The 19,536-nt window shown below is 42.9% G+C and overlaps 1 protein-coding gene across 2 annotated transcripts in view; it reads right to left on the bottom strand.

Annotated features, from left to right (window-relative positions):
- Positions 1 to 18,288, bottom strand: part of GTF2I (general transcription factor IIi) — an 85,911-nt gene extending 67,623 nt beyond the window's left edge. For both annotated transcript variants that reach the window (XM_042779897.1, XM_033078016.1), the window contains exons 1-6: positions 17,783 to 18,288; positions 10,895 to 11,000; positions 9,159 to 9,297; positions 1,433 to 1,567; positions 893 to 1,076; positions 673 to 701 (exon numbers count right to left, since the gene is read on the bottom strand). In XM_042779897.1, the coding sequence (XP_042635831.1) occupies positions 673 to 701; positions 893 to 1,076; positions 1,433 to 1,567; positions 9,159 to 9,297; positions 10,895 to 10,993 (586 nt within the window). In that variant the 5' untranslated portion in view covers positions 10,994 to 11,000; positions 17,783 to 18,288. The remainder of the gene's footprint in view (positions 1 to 672; positions 702 to 892; positions 1,077 to 1,432; positions 1,568 to 9,158; positions 9,298 to 10,894; positions 11,001 to 17,782) is intronic.
- Positions 18,289 to 19,536: the final 1,248 nt, after the last annotated feature.

The following is a 19,536-nucleotide window of genomic DNA, read 5'->3' as shown; positions in this document are numbered from 1 at the left end:
CATTAATTTCTGGCTCTTTCACCTAAAAAATTAAACTTTTCCTTTTTGGCTACATTCCTACAGAGACTGCTTTATCATTTTCATAAAACAAATCCTCACACTTATACATTTAGCAAGTAAAGCAAAGGTACTAGAAAAGGAACAGAAGGGATTTCTTCTGAGCTAAAAGTGAATCTCTAATAAAACTCAGTCTAGCTTAGAATTCTTAGTATATAGAGGCTTTCATAGGAACTACAACATCTAGCCACTTCAGAAGATTAAATTACTTTTAAAAATGAAATATAAATGCCAAAATCAGCCAGGTAGTGGAACAGAAGTACTAGAAAGTCCTGGCATCTTCTAAAAACTGAAAGGAGTTCTTCACGAGTTCACCTCTCCTTCCCCTACAACACTATACAATTCACATTAAATTTTAAGTTCAGTATAAGAACAAAGTATGGAATAGAATGAACATGATCAAGACAAAGAACAAAACAGAATTAATTTCATCTCTAACAAGTTGCTCCTGGCAAACGCATAAAGGGTTTTATCTCCATAAGTAAGGCATCTCACAGTCTACAAATTTTTGCACAGTTTGCCACTTCATTGACATGACCAAATGTTCTACATATATTGCTATCTAAACTGAAATTCCAATCTTCTTCTGTTTAGTCCAAATAAGCGTTAACTTACCTATGTGTTCCACTGGTTCAAGGAAAGGTCTGTGCGGAAATATGGGAAGAAAAGCTCAGTTTTAGTAAAGACATTATTAATTACTTGGCAGTGTGCATTACAGAGAAAACTCCTGTTTAAGACAAACAGTGCAGAATGCATTTAATTAAAAATTGAAATTAATTTTACTTAAATACAAAACCAAACCAGACAGACCAGTACAAGAAAGAGAGCAAATAACCTGTTGATTCTAAATGAGATCGCTGATTTGTTTTCCAAAATCCATTTCAGGGTGGAAACATCATAATTAGATGGGTGTTGAAGTGTGAGTCCTTCAGGCAGGCCCTGCACTATCACAACAGACTGGTTCCTCTGAATCTCTTCATATGGTACAGGTACCATCACTGACTGTCCTAAAGCTTTACCTAGGAAAAAAAGAGAAGTTTTGTTGTTGGAGACCGCTGAAGTTAGCAAAAGGATGAGTCCCTCATAAAACTTTTAACTTTGGATAGAACTGAAGCAAAAGCAAAGTGTGGATGCAAATCTTCTCAGAAAACCAAATACTGCTGGCCCTAATATGCACTGTGCAGTAATCTCAAATCACATCTCACAAAACACAACAAGAAGAAACACTATATGTGTATTTTTTTGAAATGGCTACTAAAACTTTCTAAAAATAGCAGTGTAGTTGGAAGGCTAAGATCATGCAGTTTTTTCCTCCCAAACTGAATAAAAATTTTAACATCTAGAACAGCTCTTCAGAAGAATTCAAAGTACTCACCATAGCACAAACAGAAAAAGTCCTCCACAGACTTTCTAAGAGCATCCAGGTCCACAATATCCACTGGCTGTCTGCTCACAGGTGGTGTAGTCCTCTTTTTCTGCAGTTCTGCAACCCTGTCCTCATGTGCAACACCTGGCAGTTATTTATAAAAACAAGACAAACATAAAATAATAAGTTATTAGAAGTGCCTAGTCCCTCCACTTTATACTAGATTCTCAAGAAGGAATCCTGCCAGGAAATTGTAAGAATTTACTTGTATTAGCACTTATCTATGTACATAAGCAATGAGTAAATTTAAATTTACACCAGAATTATTACATCCTCCCTACAATCTTTGCAAATATCACTTCCTGAAGAATATGAATGACAAATTAAGACACACATCCAAGGAGGCTCTTTTTGGCATGAAGAAGCAGAAAACACTACTAATCTCACAAGAGGCTATGACAATAAAAATAAAATGCTAAACTGCCGAGCAAAGAAGGACTAGCAAAGTCACCAAGAAAAAGGTAAAATGCAAGTGTGAAGGGTCCCATAGCTCTCTATTGCTGTGCATGACATCTTATGCAGCAATTCTATTATGTCCTGGTTTATTTATTCTGTATGTGCTTCACAGAATATTTTACAGAAGGGATCTGACTTTTGCCATGACAGCCCATCTCTTTTAAAGGACATTTTAAGTACACACCTCTTACTGCTGAATAAGAGGAGCTACAAACAAGCCATGATCACACAAAACAGAGAAGATTTCAATCCTACATCTTGTTCTAGTCTCTGATCAAAAGCAGTGAGGAAGTATGAGCACTTCCAGTATTAAAAATCAAACAGAAGCAATGCTTTTGGGTGGTAGCCTTCCTTTCTCATAATTCAATCCTTGCTAAGATTTACTGAGAATCACCCAGCAAAACCAGAGGCAAACAACAGAGATATGCTTGCCTACCTGGAAGGAAAGGCAAGGGAGATCTGTGTTCCTTTGTGCAAGAGCATGATCAGTGCTGAAGCTGTGACTTCACCACAAGCCAGCACAGCAGTGAGCCTGAAACACTGCGATGTGCATCACCAGGACTGCTGGCATCAGAATTCTACGCTGACACAAGAAAACAAACATCAGATTGTGTCAGCGATTGACAAGACAGGACTTCAGGGAATGCCAAGGCTGAAGTCAATACAGCTCTGAATAGAACTTTCTACTGCCAAGCAACAACCATATTGTCCATGATCCTTATCAATATGCTTAACTACAATCTTTGCAGGTGCAGTTTCACATGGCTACCTAAAAACAAAACACAACATTCCTTTCCTACCTCCCTCAGATCTCTGAATTTCACATGGTTTTTGTCCCACAAGAGCCAGGATGTCTGGCCCATCCATCATCTCCACAGAACTCCCCGTTCCACTGCTCAGCTGCCTCCCCATAAGTCTGAACAACTGATTACCAATGGGCTGTGAAATGAGCTGAAGTAGCGATGTTTTTAGTAAAACCACATTCATCATCTTAAAAACTCATATCTTCATTTAAAAGAGAATCTCATCCTTCCTCTGCAGATCATATGTCTGCTTCATGCCCTGGAAACCCACCTCCATGTGACATTTAGCTTGCCAGTTCTTCAGGCCTGAAACTTCTGCTTTCTCTGGAGTATGACCTACCAGAACACGAAAAATGATGCTAAACTGGAATATTATTATATACCTACAACACAGGTGTTTCATCAATGACAGTTTTTAGGATTTGCCTGTGGACTTGGGATAAGACAACAGTTTCCATTTACAGCTACATCTAATGTAGCTTTTCTTGAGTGGGCGTTTTTCCCATGCAAGAAACTGATTCACTGAAAATGCCTCTACTGCCAGCACCTTCAGAACATGCACTCACACTTTCTAGCAACAATAAACAAACCAAAATTAAGATGACAACACTGCCTACTTCATATGAAAATGAAAAGTAGTCAGAAAGACAAATTTTCTTTCTTCACTAGGAGACAAACCCTTATGAGGGTTCTTTATTACATGATTTTGATGCATTTTCTTAATATCACACTATGCATCTGCCTCCAAAACCCTTCCCACAATCATTGGCTGATTTTAATCAAGACTCAGATTAAGTTCAAGAAACAAGATTAAGTTTCAAGCACAGCAGGATTAGCAACAGTCCTGCACAACTGATCAAACCTATCAGGCATTAGCTCCTCCTGACTCTACCTACGTAGAGTAACCCTTGTGTAACCCTTGGAGGTTACACAATTTCACAGGTGTTTCCAAAGCCCTTGATACAATTACTGGAGCCCCGAGCAGGATTTGGGACGGGATGCCTAGGACATATGCAACAGGATCTGGTGCAGAAGAGGGATGAGGGGGCTGTATTTACAGGGTAAATGGCTCATGAAGGGGGAGGAATGCTTATATGGTAAAAGAATAGCACTCTGCACAGTTGTGAGCATCCTGCAGAATGAATTTCCCTACTCTCCTGGATTCAGCATGATTAGAACTGCACAACTCCCAACAACCCTCATTTTGCAATGACAGTCAATGCCTTCACTGCACATGTACTGATGCCCCATGACCTGAAGCACATGGTGGCAATGCTGCTGTCCCCTACCCAATATTCCCTATGGGAAGTGGGGTGGAAGAGACTGTTAAATCAATTAGTGACAGAATATGTGGGCAATAACACAAGGGCAGCTTTACCAATGGACCACCTTGAGGGTGAAACGATGCAAAGTCAGCCCACTGACCAGGCCACAGACATCCCAGGCCAGTATTAGACGGCATCAAAAATTTACCTAGGAAGGCACTCATGCAAGTGGCTGAGGGCAGTACACCAGCTTTGGACTTTGTTGATATAAAACAAGGCCCCAACAAGTCCTATATGCAGTTTATTGATTGTCTCAAACAGGCCCTAGACAGACAAATCACACAAGAGCGAGCCAAAGATGAGTTGCTAAACAGACTGACAGTACGGAATGCGAACCCTGAATGTAAAAAGGTGTTGTGTGCTCTTCCAACACGGCCAGAGCCTATGTTAACACAGATCATCAAGGTCTGCAGTCGCCTCAGAACACCTGAAGATGCCTGTAAGGCACAGGTGATAGGACAAGGGGTCTCACAGGCATTAGCTGCAATGTGGGTCATCCGCAGGGCCATCAACAACAGGGCCTGGGAACTTGCTATGGACATTTTTGCAAAAGACTGCCTTCAGCAAGGAGAGAAATCTGCTCCTAGGACCTGTGGGTGCAAAAGAGATTTCCAAAACACTAAATGATTTCGCCCTAGACAAGAAAATCATAGTGGGTGACTGTTGGGAAACTTCCAGTGGAGCGCAGGTCAATACCGCACAAAGGCACAAATGTTCCAGTCGACATGTCCACCGTCACTGAAGGACAAGTGGCCCAGAACCATAACATCTCCTCACAGGGTTTCCAGTAACCCTGCCCCCAGGTGCCAGGTTGGACTTGGTAAGTGCCAAGTCGGTTACAATGACTGATTACTCCACACATACCATTTCCACTGGACAGCCTGGGCCTGAAGATCAGCCCCAGGAACTGCTGATATTGGGGAAATGCAGATTGAGGAGTGAGGGATATTTTGTGTTGCTATCCATGTTGTCCCTAACATCCAAGCAGGAGATCACAGTTTTAGCAGTGTGTACTGACCTGCCATGCTTCATCCCCCTAAGACTGTCAATCACACAGGCAATTCTCCTCCCAGAGTGCAACAAGGAAAGTGCACCAAAGCCCTCAGTAATTTGGACAAAGATAATGAGTCGCAACTGTCCACAATTAACATGTATATTCAAACTTAACACCAAAAAGGTCACTCTTTCAGGACTCAGAGACACAGGTGCAGATGTCCAAATGGCCTCCTGACTGAACTCTTACACCTGCTCCAGTGACACTATCTGGGATCAGAGGTGACAGCGACAGCCTTAGCATGGAGGTACTCAAAACTGAGGGACTTGAAGGCCATATTGCCAACACAAGGCCTTTTGTTGTAAGGACAAAAACCCCCATAGTTATATGGGGGAGGGACATTTTATCCCCATGGGGAATGTGCCTGGAGATGGATTTTTAGTTGGGCCATTGAGAAGCGCAACACCCTAAAACTAACTTGGAAAACAGACAAACCTGTAAGGGCAGACCATGGCCCCTTTCCGAGGAAAAACTTGTCACCCTCAAGTCTCTAATGTGGGAACTTTACAGGGACACATTGTACCAACCACCAGTCTGCAGTACACCCTAGTTTTTGTCATTGAGAAGCAAAGTAAGAAGAAGTGGTGCCTACAAGATCTGCAAAAGATCAACGAAGTCATGGAGGACATGGGCATGTTACAACAGGTTTACATGATTCCACATGGATGGCAGCTGATTGTTACTGACTTAGAAGACTTTCTTCAACACACCTCTTCAACCAGAGAACACCCCATGATTTGTGTTCTCAGTCCCAGGTATTAATCAGCGAGCCCCACTCCAACGCTACCACTGGACCATACTGCCACAAGGCACGAAGAATTCTCCCACAACCTGCCAATGGTTTGTGGTCCAAGTCCTGGATCCAGCCACAAAGAACATCCACAAGTCATCATTTACCACTACATGGACGACATCCTCATCGCCGCAGAGACCAGTTCAATCCTAAACATCACATTAAAGGCTACCACCACAGCAGCAGGGCTCACCATCTCACAGAGAAGAAAATTCAACAGATGTCACCATGGAAATATTTGGAATTTCAGATTCACTCCCAGACCATTCAACCTCAACTGCTACAACTAAACGAAAACCACCAAATGCTCCATGATCTGCAAAGACTACTTGAAACCATCAATTGGGCTAGTCCCCTACTTGGAATCACCAGTGAGGATTTAGCACCATTATACAATCTGCTAAAAGGAGACACAGAGCTAAATTCACCAAGACTACTAACCCATGAGGCAAAAGATGCCTTAGAGAAAATGTCTCAAGCCATTTCAACTCAACAAGCTCATCAAATAAATCCTAATTTGCCATTTTTGTTAGACATTCTGGAGAACAAGTTTTAGCTTCATGCTTTAATTTTCCACTGGGACTCTAAATTTCCTGATCCTTTGCTGATTTTAGAATGAGTTTTCCTACTCCATCAGCCAGGGAAAACCATAACAATGAAAGTGGAAATGATGGTTCAGCTTGCAATACAAACCATTTAAGTTCTCTTTCTCTTTCCAGTAAGGATCTTTCTGTAATATTTCTACCAGTAACTACTTTTATAATTAGATTGGCTAATACAGCAATCAGAACATTCACAAATTGCATTAGAAAATTTCACTGGGCAAATTTCATTTCCCCAAACATAAATTATTGCATTCCTCTTTTAATTTGATCCCTAAGCCACTAAAAACGATGTACCCCTCGATGCACTAACCATCTTTACAGATGGATCAGGACTGACTCACAAATCGGAAATAATGTGGCAAGATCCAGTAACAGAGGATAGGAGGTCAAATATTGAGACCGTGAAGGGATCGCCACAAACAGTTGAATTGGCAGCAGATGTCAAAGCATTTTCAGAATTTGCAGATCCTTTCAATTTAATTGATTCTGCTGAAGTTTCAGAAATCATGGAAAGGACCGAAAATCCATTTCTGAAGACAGTTTCTAATGATCAGTTATATTCTTTGCTTAAAAATTTGCTTTAAAAATTTTCAGTTCTTTCCCAGAGACAGCACCCTTATTTTGTTATGCACATACATACACACACCTCACTACAGGGACTGTCAGCTGAAGGAAATGCGTGAGCAGATTCACTTGCGATAGCTGCACAAACAACCCCTCCAAACATCTCTGAGCAAGCATGCCTAAGTCATTCATTTTTCCATCAGAATGCTGCTGCTCTTAGTCAAATGTTTGATATTACTAGGGACCAAGCCCAAGCAATCATTGCCACAACTGCAAGAAGTGTTCTCTGCCATCTATTAGGACAGGAGTACATCCTAGAGGGTTCCACAGCCTACAAAACTGGCAGAGTGATGTCACACACTACAGACCTTTTGGCAAATTTAGGTAGAGATCCTAGCAACAGATGAAAGGCTTGCAAAGGCTCTCTATGTATTTCATTTTTTGAACAATTCTTCCATGGAGGCTAATCCACTGATAATCAAGACACTTTCCCAATGCAATACAAGCAATACAAGTTAGAAGAAAGACACCCAGTGTTAGTCAAAGATCTAGAAACAGGCCAAATTATAGGAGCTTTCCCACTAATTACTTGGGGAAAAGGCTATGCTTGTGTTTCAACAGGTGGAGGACCTCAGTGGGTTCTGGCTAAGGACATCAAGCAGTATCTACAGCTGCTACAGGAACACCAGTGAGAAGAACTCCCAAGTAAGGAAAAGACCAAGGTGTCCAAAGATCCATAAATAACAAACACTAACTGTTTGTTTATTGATTTGTAGCCTTATTTTGAAAACTAAGACTAAAACCCAGACATGACCTTTAAATGACACCTAATCATTCTATGCAGCCTCTTAGGAAAAGGAAAAGGAAACAGAAATGGAAAAGTAAACTGAAAAGGAAACGGAAAAAGAAACTGAACTGATTCATGTTATCATTAATTCCTTAATCAGGTTGCAATTCTACATTTTGGTATTAGTGATCTGTAACAACCCAACATCATGGTGATTTTCCTTGGAGTAAATATGTGCACAGAAAGCCACTGTCCATGCCAGCAGGAGAGTGACAAAAAAAACCCCAGAGCTCTACCACAAACAACTGGCCATGAATCAGAGCCTCAGAGAATTTCACGTAGCAGCAAAATAATTCTTGGGAGTCTTTCTGTTACAGACTAAATGTAGTTGCTTTCCAAGAAGTACTTCACCTGACAATAACAACTTGACAGTTTTTTAAACTCCTCCTCAGACTAATTCTTCTATCATACCCTATCCTTGACCAGCATCTTCTCTCTTTTGCTAGGCAAATAAATATACATTTTGTTATTTATTAGGCAATGTCCACCAACACTTTCCTAAATTAATGCATCAATGCTCCCCTAAATAGTCACTGAATCTTTGAAACCTATCCCTAAAAATACTGTCCTGTATGAATGAATCCATTAATCAAGTTTTATGAACACTAAAGCTCCACTGTTTCACTGTAAAAATTAAATAAACAAAAAACACAACCTAGATGTATTTAAAGCAGCACAAATATAATGCAGATGTAATTTTAAGTCATTATGGTACAGATGCATACTTCTGTCTACTAAATAAAAGTGATGTAAAAAAAGCTACATGAAAAAATACTATCTTGTCAAAACTGTGCATCTGCTCTAGTAAGGCATGAAGTGATCTGAAGAACCAGGACCACCTGAGCTGACAGAAGTACTCCTCTACCGATTCAGTGATCATTTTGGTCTTCCTGAGTGGAAAAAAGGTTTGGAGGGGGGTATACAAGGAAAAATTAAAACACACTAGGAAATGCAGGATGGATTATAAGGGCAGACAGTCTAGTACTTCTTGTACTAATTTGTCACATTATCTAAGAAAAAATGAACATTTCCAGCATTGTAGAAATAACACTCCAAACAAGACCACTGTTATTGCTCATTTTTATGTTCCTAAACAGCTTGATTTGCCATAGCCAACATAATTATAGCATGCAGCCATGATAGGCAGAATTTTGCCCCCAAAGTTATTAATATTATGCAATATACATTAAACAGCTTGTGACATACAAAAATAAAAGATTAAACTTACAGTATTCAATAAAATCCGTCTTAATCGCTTCCCTGGAGTTGACAAAGGCTTTTCCTCTCTCAGTTCCAACTACAAAAACATTTCTTTCATACACACCAATACAGGCAATTTCTGCCTTGGACTTGGCAAGTTCTTTACACTAGGAAAAAAAAAAGAAAAAGTTTTTATTACCATCGTTAGGATGCAGTTAATAAAAATGGATGTGATATCATGTAAAACAATTACTATACTATTGCAAGCATCCACCCTTCAGAAGCTACTGTGAGCAACATAACATCAGCCAGTAGCAAAGTACAATTTATACATCTGGAATGCTTTTCATCAGAAATCTTAAAAGCATTGTAGATTCATTAGCAAAATTAAATCCTTGTATAGACTCAGAAATTGCATCACTTTTAAACAAAATTATTTATGACATTAACCCATGTTAAATTGTAACTTCCGTATTGATCATATTGATGTCTTACTCCAACTTTCAACAAAGCACACAGGAGTTCTGTGCATTCACTGCACACCTCTCTCACACCACACAGGAGTTCTGTGCATTCACTGCACACCTCTCTCACATCACCCAGGGGTTCTGTGCATTCACTGCACACCTCTCTCACACCACACAGAGTTTGTGCATTCACTGCACACCTCTCTCACACCACACAGACTTTGTGCATTCACTGCACACCTCTCTCACACCACACAGACTTTGTGCATTCACTGCACACCTCTCTCACACCACACAGACTTTGTGCATTCACTGCACACCTCTCTCACACCACCTTCTCTTCAGAAAGGTGTGATTGCAAGCAGGAGGGTTCCCTGTAGTCTGCCCTGTCCTGTCTGCTGGGCCCAGGCTCAGGTGAACTCCCCCTGAATGGAAGGATTGCACCATCCCTGCAAACACCTACATATGTTCTGCCAGGAGAAATCTCTGGCAAGAATTAAGGCAGGAAGCCTATGGAGAGAACAAGGATCCCAAGAAAACTGGTAAGATGACCAGGTAGTGATCACAAAAGGTCAGGTTCACCTAGGAATTAATAAGAGTTTGCTACAACCTATAAAAACACCAACAGTTGCAGCATGGGAGGGAAAAGTGACACAAATACTTTAAGAACCAAATATACCCCATGGAATAGAAGACTTGCAATATATTCTTATTCCACTCAAAGTTTCATTGCTAAAAAGAAAATGTTTGTTCTTGCTTATCATTAAAAAAACCCAATTTTAAAGAATCAAATCTTGGACAGTGCCTCAACTTCAAGGAAATGGGAGAGACACTTCCACTCACAGCCCAGCCAACCACAACCACCACCACACAACTGAATAACTTTTAAAAAACAGATGTAATGCCAACAAAAAGAAGCATTTTCTGAACAAGTTTTGTTGAGTTGGTATAGCAGCTGAAGACAAGGTATTAGCCTCAAAACCATTTATTCACTCCACATTACATAAGACAAAGACCAGAACACACTCTTGCCTTCCAACCACGCTGTACCTAAGCAATCAACACATATTTCCAATTTATTTGGCAAAATAATTTTTAAAACAACCACACCACAACAAGAAGCAAGATTACTGATAGCATGATTTATCACAAGCAAAGGTAGAGTTACAGCTGGTTGGACAACACACAATACTGTACAGATGTAACAATCCACCTTCCCTGCTGCCCAGGGCAATGTAATCCTGCAAATACCAAGATTTATGGTGCAGAAATTTAACTTCTCTACTTCTCTACTAACCATGGACTCAAGTCCTGACATGAGGAATGTAACCACCATTCTGCTTTCCAAGGATTCCTCAACCTGGATGGACGATGCTCGTGCAATAGTTTGAGCCATTTTCCTCCTGTAAAATGAATAGAAAAAAACTTGTGAGATACATACAACAGTGTGAAAAAATGAAAATCTTTGTTATGCAAGCAAAGAAAAAAATAAATTCAAAATCCCATTCAACAGCCCACTACACACAAGCAACCAAACAAATTGGTAAATTAACATGAGAAAGTGTTTGTTTTTCTATTCTTTCATGCTTCCTGCTGTTTCATCCAAAGCTGGAGCTTAACATAAGATAAAATGTTGTATCATGATCATGCCACAAACTGACTGTGCCCAGAAAAATGCATTTTAATTTATTAGCTGAATTTACAGTGATTTCAGGACTATAAGGCGCACCCTTTTGACTCAAATTTTGGCCCAAAGCCGGAAGTGCGCCTTATATTCCGGTGCACCTTATATGATGTACAAGGTTGCAATATTTGCCAACTCCTGGAGGCGCGCCTTATAATCCGGTGCGCCTTATGGTCGTGAAATTACTGTACATTGATTTTTCTTTCTAAACATGTCTAGCTAAACACATCAACAAACACTGGCATTAACAAACAAATGGTAAATCATAATTATGACACAGGTATTAGAACCACCTGACAGCGATTGAGAGATGGGACTCTGCTTGATGTAAGCAAGAAGCCAAAGCCAATTTACTGATCCCACAGCTCAGTTAATACACTCTTACAGTTTTGGGTAATAGGCAATAACCGCAATATTTATGTTTCTTAGCAACATTGGTTAACCACACCTGCACTTAACTACGTTGATTGCACCTGCACTCTTGCATGATTTTTTTAGACAAAGCACATTCCTTTTGCTTCAGCCTTCACATTTCTCTTTGAAGTTCCCAAGGCTTCTGGCCCACTAGGTGCAGGATGTCCACGTCATCCATCAACTCTGCAGTACTTTCCGCTCCACTACCCAGCTGCCACCCCACAACCACCCTTCCTATAACTATGATGGTCTAGCTCAAAACAAACTCTAGTAAATAGGTAAAACTTTATAAAAGAAAGGCCTCGTAAAACATAGATCAGGCCTTTCTGTTCTGGCTAAGATAGCCTGTTAGGTTCCCATGAGAAAAGAATTCTAAGAACAAAAACCAGTTTGCACAACAATCTATTCTTGTGAGACCTGCAAAAATAAGAAATCTATCCCAGAATCCATGAAGGAAATATGTAAACTATCTAGAAAGAGATTTGATGAACATGTACGTTGGCCATTTACTAACCAATGAACTGAGTTTCAGTGCATTGTTAACCAATAGGATTTAACACGGTACCTTCTGATATTCCTATAAATATGAGCTATATGAATAAAGATTTGGCTTTCTGCATGAAGAAACAAGAGTGTGTCTCATCCCATTTCTATCTCTAACACTAGGTCTGTAGCAACAACAATCACCAACCTGCCTGAAAATAACAGCCTCAAAGACTACTGTAACCAAAATGTGATGTTCTTATTTGCGTATTTTTCAGATGTGGGATTAACTAAAAGCTAAGTAGTCTCAACTAAGGTGCTGAAATTAATAACTAAATCCTGTAAGTCATTCAGGAGATTTTCAACTTACTTAAGACATATGGTAATGATAAAGACTTGTTTATACAAGACTAATACATATGTGAATGAAGTTTCAGCAGCTTCTAAGAGCACATTTTTCTATTGGAGTGTTGCAACTTGTTATGTTTACACACATCTAGAGCAACAACCTGACATGCCTGGAGAAAGAGAGAACTGGTAGATAATTTAGCTCCACATGCAAGTCAAGAAAAAACACCTCAACAGACAAGATACATCAGATAAACAAGACTTTGCACAGGATGTTGAGATACTTTGTGCTCCTGTAGAACCTGGCCACACATTGTGGCTTGAATTTTCAAAGGCGACATGACAGAAGCCCAAATGATCAAACTGCAAACTCAAAACACATGTAGTAGCCTTCTGGCTCTCAGGCACAGGCCAGCAAGCTGCATTTTGGATGAAGTGCATTCTGGATAAAGTGGCAGAGAGTAGCACAGTCAGCAGTTGTTGAAAGATGCCAGAAATGAAGATGCTGAACACTGGCACCTGCTACACTGAGGAGGAAGCAAACAGCTCCTTCACTGGGTAGGCTGCCCTGGCTGAGTCCTCCCCAACTCCCTGTGCACCCCCAGCCTCCTCACTGCTGGGGTGAGGAGCAGAAAGGCCTTGGCTCTATACAAACACCGGTCAGACGTAATGAAAACATCCCAAGTTATCATCACTGTTTCCAGCAGAAATCCAAAATACCAGCTACTAAGAAAACTAACTATCTCAGTCAGAACCAACACACCACCTAAGGAGAAGACCACCACAATACAGCACTAAAAAAAATCCCTGAATTTTCCTTTTAGAAGGAGAAAACTGAATACCAAATGTCACAACCTACCCCTGAAGGCAGGGTAAATGAGACCCCCCGGGGCAGGGGGGGTTACCCAAGTTACACCCCCTAATCTAACGGTGAAACATCAGTGTACATATATACATAAACACTAAAGTACACATATATATTTATTTATGTGTATCTGTCTCAGTTTAAAAGACAGGTGTCTTCCAAGGAGGGTGGGAACCTCCCTTGAGAGTATGACACCTTTCCTCTGAATTATTATAGCTGTGAAATTAAGGAGCTTTCAGGCATATGGGAAAAGGAATAGCAGTTCCTTCCTAGGGTGTGTAAGAAGGCAAACAAGGAGCAGCAGCAGCAGCGAGGCAGCGCAGCCCTGTCCCGGCTGCACAGAGCAGGGCGCTGTCCCCGGTGCAGTTCCGGGCACGGCCGGCAGGGGCGCTGCCGGCTCCCGGCGGGCAGGGCTGCCATGGCTCCCGCGCCGCCAGGGGGCGCTGTGGCGCGGCTCGGGCCCCACACGGCCATGGCGGCTCGGCCGCAGAGGGGAGGGAAAAGGGGCTGCGCCTCACAGACCCCCGGGGCAGCCAGGCCCGGTTCCCCACCAGGAGCAGCCAAAGGAGATGTAGCAGGAACCTCGCAGTAGCGAGCTGGAGAGGCAGGGAGGAGCAATATCCTGGGCTAGATGAGATGTGACAGAAATTGTGCAGCTGTAGGTAGAACCATGGGGTGTCCCGGCAGGCAGGGACTGCTGCAATGAGAGGCACAGCCGGGGCTGAGCAGCAGCAGCCCGGCTCTGGAACAGGGCCAGGAGAGGCTCCCTGGCAGCAGAAAGGAGCTCAGGGATGCCGGCGTTTCCCCTGAGGCACCCCAGCAGATGCGAAAATCCCTTTTCTAGTGAGGCAGGGTGTTAATAAGGTCCCAGTGCAATGGCTGCTCTTCTGAGCAGAGCTGCACTCTCGGTGGAAGAAAGGCAGAGACAGAACCCGCAGTGGTGGGGAACTCTCCCCACAGCGAGCACAGCCTGTCTGCCCTAGCAATGCAGGGAGAACAGAGCCAGCAGCTGCCCCAGCCCCCTTTTTTCCCAGTGCAATTCTCCCAGTATCTCTGAAGGAGAGAAACCCTCAGGTAAGAGTGCAGCCAGGTGCCCTCCTTCCTCTGAGCTTGGCAACTTCTTTTGTGTCCCCTAAGTACCCGGTCGTTCTGGTTTCTAAGCAACAAAATGGGAGAATATTCCCAAAGAAAAAGAAAACAAAAGGAAAACCCCTAACTTCCAACAATATGACATGAGTATATGGGTATGACCCATGTTTATTTTAGAACAATTTGGTTGCAGTGGAAAAGAGGAATGCAGGTATTCCAGTTATTATCTACAATAACAACATAGAATTACAAAGACGTCATTTAACAAAATATATAAGGAAAAAAAAAGAAAAGGAAAGAAAAGATAAGAGTAATAGTGGAGAGAAAAAATATCACCACCCATGGATCCAGCAACAAGACTGGATTATTACAATTTAGATATCCATTGGTCAAAGTGATGGTCACAGTCCTGATCCATCAGGGATGGGGAAGCCCATGAAAAATAAAAGTTCAATGGGTTAGTATCAGTTCAGCTCAGGTGGGAACACCCAGATGTCTCCACTGAAAGATTTACAGTTTATGCTGCAACACCATTGGTCATGCACAATCTAGCTGTCCTCACTAGTGCATTATTACATTCAACCAAAATAACCAGAACACTGATTTCCATGGAATGAATTACATGTGCTCTTCCTGGCAGCAAAGGAAGTGCATTGGTCAATCCTATTATGAGGCTCTCCTCACTCAGAATTGTCGTAGTGTGTTTTTTCTTCTTTCTGTTCCCCCCTATGTTGTTGGTTTAGCCTAGTTTGTGCGCTCCTACTGTTGTCTGTCATACCCAAAGACCTACCCCTTGCTGTGGAATGTTCTTTGCCCTTCCCCCTGCCAAGCTGTCAACCTCTCCTTTTGCCAACCCCCTGCTTGGAAATCCACTAATCTTGGAATCCCCACTGGTTTGTTTAAATTGTTCCCTCTCCCTGTGTCTCCTCATTGGGTTATGCACTGCAAGCCCTGACTTGTGCTCCTCCTCACCCTCTTGGTTCAGAAGTTGTACCCTTCCCTAGAACCTCCCCTGTAAAAAAGTCCCTGCACACCCAATACCTGTTACCTTTTGTCCCTGGACCCTAATTGGTAATAAACGTCCCTGGAAACCATACAGAAGGCCTCTCCCTCACCCTTGCCTCTGCCTGGGCCTGATTAGACCATAGTGCCATAAAGCCTCTCCCCAGCTAAGCTGTATCTCAGATTTCTATTTCTGGGAACAGCCACTCCTTGCCAGGGTGTCAGGAGCTAGTGGGTTAAATCTGGCACCATGTCAGGCTCCACATCACAGAACAGAATGTCCAGAGACCAGAAATAAAAGTCAACTCGACAAGCCAGAGTTTAGGAATGTGTCAGTAACTTTTTCCTCAGAAAATTACAAATACAGAATTTTTTCAGAGGAACACAAGCTTCAAACTTGTATGAAAAGGTTCTCATGTCCTGATGGATAAGAAAAAAGGTTACCAGTAGTGGTACCTCAGCTGTCTCTAGGGTCCCCTACACCAGGCTATTTAGGAGACAAACTTTTATGCCATCTAATTTACATGTGATAAATGTGAGCTGTGCTAACTACATTGTATCTATATCAGCAAATTTTACTCAATTGTTACAAGGCCAAAAGGAAAAGGAAATGGTTAAACAAAGCAAATGGAATCCTCCAGATGTGGGAGTAGAAGGATGGAGGTTTGATAAGCAGCATCAAAAATAAAAGGTTTAAACCTTGGAATGGGCCAAATTGGGATGATTCCAGGCACGGAACACAGAAACTAGGAGGAGCTTTCCAGAAGATTCTGTATTAATATGTATTAGCATGCAGTATATAAGTGAGATTTTTATCTTGTTTGGTACGCGAGTAGGGGAGGGCCCCTCCCCGTACCTCGGTCGGTTTTGCTTATGGTTTATTTGAACCTCAATTATACTAAATTAGTCACTGCCAAATTTTGTATATACTCAAATATATGTATCTAATATGCTTTGATTGTATTCATTTATATACAATTTTTAAAAATTGCTGCTAAATTTAATCTTGTTTGATACATTGGACAAGTGGAAAATCATTCATAACATCACACAACAGAATTACAAGTCTATTTTTTTGTTTAGGTAATGTTTTCTTTCCTTTAAAATGCTTTATTGGATTGTGTTATCTTAAACACAGACTCAAAGTTAAACAAGCAGAAAAAAATATGAGGTCTATTTTAAAAAGGAGTCTAAAAGTTGTTCCTTATTGTGAGATACTGAATTAAAGACTTGTACACCAACAACTCAGCTACATGATCAGCTTACAGGGGACAGCTGCATCTCTGAAATAGTCACCATGCCACCATACCAAAGAACAGGCAACACAACAGGTGATACCGAGAATATTTTTGATTAGAAGCATCACTGTGAAGCCAAGAGAAGCTAATAAGGTCATATGTCCATACAGATGTACAGTTATATGCCAACCTGTCTTTAACAGCAGGCTGACAGGCTTCTGCAGCAATTCTTTGTTGTCAGCTGGAGTTGTTCTTTGCTAGCAGCTGTGCTGTTACACACAGGGCCACTAAGATGATTAGCAGATGGAACAATTCTATGAGGAAAGCCTGAGAGAATTGGGATTGTTCAGCCTGGAGAAAAGAAGGCCCAAAGATGACCAATTGAGGCCTTTCAGAACCTGAAAGAAAGAGCTGGACAGGGACTTCGAACAAGGGCCTGGAGAGAAAGGACTGGGGGAAGGGCTTCACACTGACAGAGGGCTTACACGGGATATTCTGAGGGTGGTGATGCCTATATACACAGCTGGAGTTACAGATATCAACCTGAATATCTATATAACCTAGTATCAATATAGCCTAAATCATGACTTTTTATATATATATGTAAACTGATACCTATGTAACCTGAATCATAGTTTTTTATACCTATAGAACCTGATACAAATTACTTTTGATACAATGTAATGGCTACTATATGGTTAACTAGATGCTTAATGCCGAATAGACACAAAAGAAGAAACAACTCACAAGGTGGATAGCTTTAGAGATAGATAATACTAATAAAAAATTGGCAAGTGCAAAGCCAATTAGCCACAAAATAAAGAAATAAGCACCAGATGACCAAGGAACACCATAACTGTGCATGCTCCGAACATAAAGTTGAGAAGCTCAGATGCAAAGACCTTGGACTTTCATCAACAACCCTCGACGACCCCCGAACTGGGGAAACACGAGCGCAGTGCAAAACAACTATCTAATACCCATGAGCTCATGCTATGTAAATTAGTTCCGGCGCACATGTGATGATCTCATAGCGACATAGTAACACTAAACAATACTTACTGCGTAAATATACCACAGCACTTGACAAAGGAGGGTGAGCCAGGTGGAGATATCCTCCTCACTAGCAGCACTGCAATAAACAAATTGCTGCTCTACAGACATCCGTCTGTGGGGATTTATTTCCGGCCTGTCTTTCAGGTAGCAGGGGTGATGCCCTGCCCCAGGCTGCCCCGAGAAGCTGTGGCTGCCCCATCCCCGGAAGTGTTCATCATCAACCTGGGCACTGCTAGGAGCGACCTGGTCTAGTGGAAGGTCTAGACAGAACTACAAAATTTTTAATCCAAAGCTTTCTCCGATTCCGTAATTTCTACCCGGCGGCATGCAGCCCAGGTGCCAGTGCCTGCCTTGGGTGCGGTGAGAGCTCCTTACATCACCGCCGTGTGCTGCCGTACACAGGACCGAGCCGGACTCAGGATTCCCCCCTGTTCCAGCCGCACGAGAACGGCCGGCCCGAGCAGCCGCGGCCCAGCGCCGGCGCGGGCCCCAGCAGAGCCCCTCGCACAGCCCCAGCTCCGCTCCGCTCCTTCCTTCCGGGCCCCCGCCACGCGCTGCCCTGACAGCCAATGGAGGCGGCGCGGCAGCAGCGCCCCCTCCTGCCAGCGGCCGGCCCGGCGGACGGAGCGCAGCCCCCGGTGCGAGCAGGGCGAGCGGCGACCCCGACCGCCGAACCCCCTCAGCCCGCACAGCTCCCAGCCTCCGCCACCGCACGTCACGCTCCGTCCCTCGCTCCACCCCGCCGGGCCCGGCCTGCCCTCCCACTCACCCGTCCCGGGCGCAGGCCGCCCGGTCCCTCGGGCTGGAGATGCCGTTCGGCTGCGGGAGAACGTTGGGACAGCGGCGGTTTTTCCGCGGGCTCTCGGCGTTGTGGCGTGGCCCCGCGGGTCCCGCACGGTGTCGGGCTGACCCCAGCGCCGCACCGGGCGGCGGAAGGCTGGCTCGCGCAGGCTGGCGCTCGCGGGGGCCGCCGGGAGTCGCAGTCTCGGGCCGCAGCTCCCGACTGGCAGCGCGCCAGGGGCAGGGGCGGGCGGAGCGTGCCCTGCCTGCGGGGGCAGCCGGCTGGGGGCCCTGCGCACCCACTGTGCTCGCCGGAATCAGCCGCGGAAACAGCCGCCACCAATAGAAAGCCTTGCCTAGGGTCAATCAGCACCTTCATAGCAAAGCAGTGCCAGGAAAACCTAGCCACCAACACCTGAGGTTCATGTCCAAAAAGTGACAGAGGAGTCTTGTAACTTTGTTCCAATAAAGGGAGAGGCATGGGGCATTCCCTTGGGGTCTCTCAAATTTTTGGAGGGCGCAGTCTCTTTATCCTAATTTCCCAGCCTAATTTCCTTCTCTATTTCCCCATGGGCTGAAATACTTGAGAGGTACGGCTTTCCTGAAACGCATGATACCTGAGATTACCCTCTAATGTAAAATCCTCCCTTTTAATTTTTAATTCTTATGGAATTCATGGTTTTTTCCCATTGCTTCTTTAATCTTTCAATATCCAATTTCATTTATCAGCAAACCTACAGTTTGTTTCTAAAGGCCAATATATTTTTTCCATTCATCAATCAGTGGAATTCTTCCCATTGTTTCTTTTCTTTCTCAGTTCGAGTCTTATTTACCAGCAGATTCACAGCTTGTTCATAAAGACAAATTCATCATTCGTCTCAGCAGTCTTTAATTTCATTTTCAGAGATGTTAAGTATAATGGATGATATCTATGAGATCTTTTTTCCTGGCTAAAAAGAGTCAGATGTTTTGTCTGATAT

Source organism: Catharus ustulatus, chromosome 22 (assembly GCF_009819885.2).
Source record: "Catharus ustulatus isolate bCatUst1 chromosome 22, bCatUst1.pri.v2, whole genome shotgun sequence".
NCBI lineage: Eukaryota > Metazoa > Chordata > Aves > Passeriformes > Turdidae > Catharus > Catharus ustulatus.
Note: the sequence above shows the minus strand (reverse complement) of the source record. Positions and strands in the feature narration are given on the sequence as shown.